The following is a 1,870-nucleotide window of genomic DNA, read 5'->3' as shown; positions in this document are numbered from 1 at the left end:
TTTGTTTTGTAATTGTGTTTCATCTTTCCCTTTCTTAAACATGTTCCTGTATTTGTCTTGAAGCCGTTGAAGTAAAGAGCAAAAACCGACATAATATCCTCATGAGTAAAGAGAGAGCACGCTATAACAAGTAAACACATTTGTCTTCATGGAGGGTGTAACTTCAGGGTGTCAGGGTTGCAGCTCTCTTGAGTCATCCTTGTAAGAGACGTTCCCTCTCGAGTAGCTTCGAGCGCGATTCACGAGGCGAGGCGTCGAAAAATACACGAAAGGAGTTCACATTTTGAGGTTCAGTCGCGCGTTCGCTCTGCCGTCTCGAATCGGCGAATCTTCCTGCGTCAAGAGAATTCTTGACATCGCTGGCAAAAGTCCCGAAGTAAGGGCTCTGATTTACAGGGGGCGCGCGCTCGCTTGCTGTACATCATACGCGATAAGGTGTGCTTTATTCCCCCGGTAAATTAACACTGTTGGGTCACGGCCGAGGGACTTGTGTTGGAAAGGGGTGGCTGGCGTTCCCTTGTGATGCTGGGAGGGCATTATAAGGGAGGGAAGGGGCGAGGGGACAGGGCGCTAGGGGCACGGGGTACCTATCAGCTGGTTATAGTTCAAAAGCGGGTGGGTAGCGCATCGGAGGAGTAAATTGTGATACCTACATCATTGATAGGTTTATGGGCGTGTGCTTGCGCTGCCGTGAAAAGGCACACCGGCGCTGGGGCCTGACTCCCCGTTGGCACTTGACAGCTTGTTCGGGCTCTTGCTCCCTTCTCATTAAATTCATTCCGTTTTAAACTCCAGTAAAGTGGAAGTAGAAAGGGGAGAGTTGATTGAGAGGCGAGACTGATCACTTCTTTTTTCAGTTGCCGTTGGCATTTGTTTCAGATTTCTTGGTTCGCTACCGGGTTTCATGGTTTTGGTAGAATTGATTGTATTTAGACGTTGTTTCTCTGTTGTTCTTTTAGGGATAAATGTTACTCTTATCTTGGTTGACAGATGAAAGGAGGCGATGCTGTTGATCATGCGATGACCAGTAGTAATTGCTATATTCATTGTGTAATCCTGTTTCAAATAGTAGCGTTGTGAAAAGATAAACCGGTTGTCAGTCCTAAAGCCCTCGAATATCCACCCTCAGGTTGAATACTGTAGAATTTGGTGAACTGTTTTTTTCTTCTAAATAATGAGACTGTGTTGGCATTTCGTTCAACCGTGTAATATTTGGATTTGGTGAAATGATGCGATCCATGTTCGAAGAAAATGCAGGGGAAGTGAGGGAGCCTTTATAGATGGAAATAAAAAACGAAGAGAGGAGGAGATGGGAGATGATAGCAAAAAGGCGAAATTAAAAAGAGACGAAAAATGTGCAGAGGATAGGAAAAAGGAGGATTTAAAGAGAGGCAAAAGACGAACAGGGAATGGAAAAGATGCGGAAGAAAAGATGAAAACGAAGACGAAGGGAGAGAAAGATTTAAAAAAAAAAAAAAAATCACAGTGACTAAGACTGAAAATTCTAACAACGAAAATCCTCGCATGAGTTTATATTTCCTTCGGCGACGGTTTGAATTTAGTGATTTTTTAAATCATATGGTAGCCAACTGTTGTCTGTCGTTCGTCGTGTGAATTATGTTTCCATGTATTTCAAAAGATCTGGTGTCTTCCATATTCTTTTAATGAGCATAAATTAGTTTGCTTGATCAAAGAAAAATATACATGTACTGTTTTTGCACATACATTTAAACACGCGCATATATGTGCATTTATGTCTTGTATGTCTGCCTATGTATGTATGTATGTATGTATGTATGTGTATAACAGCATATTAACAGACGGATAGATAAACTTGCTCATACACGCAGTTACACTCTGTAAATACATC

The 1,870-nt window shown here is 42.4% G+C and overlaps 1 protein-coding gene across 1 annotated transcript in view; it reads right to left on the bottom strand.

Annotated features, from left to right (window-relative positions):
- Nucleotides 1–666: 666 nt before the first annotated feature.
- Nucleotides 667–1,870, bottom strand: part of LOC113806312 (uncharacterized) — a 7,717-nt gene continuing 6,513 nt past the window's right edge. The window contains exon 4 of the mRNA XM_070133553.1: nt 667–761. Within this exon, the coding sequence (XP_069989654.1) occupies nt 667–761 (95 nt within the window). The remainder of the gene's footprint in view (nt 762–1,870) is intronic.

This window comes from Penaeus vannamei, chromosome 19 (genome assembly GCF_042767895.1).
Source record: "Penaeus vannamei isolate JL-2024 chromosome 19, ASM4276789v1, whole genome shotgun sequence".
Taxonomy (NCBI): domain Eukaryota; kingdom Metazoa; phylum Arthropoda; class Malacostraca; order Decapoda; family Penaeidae; genus Penaeus; species Penaeus vannamei.
Note: the sequence above shows the minus strand (reverse complement) of the source record. Positions and strands in the feature narration are given on the sequence as shown.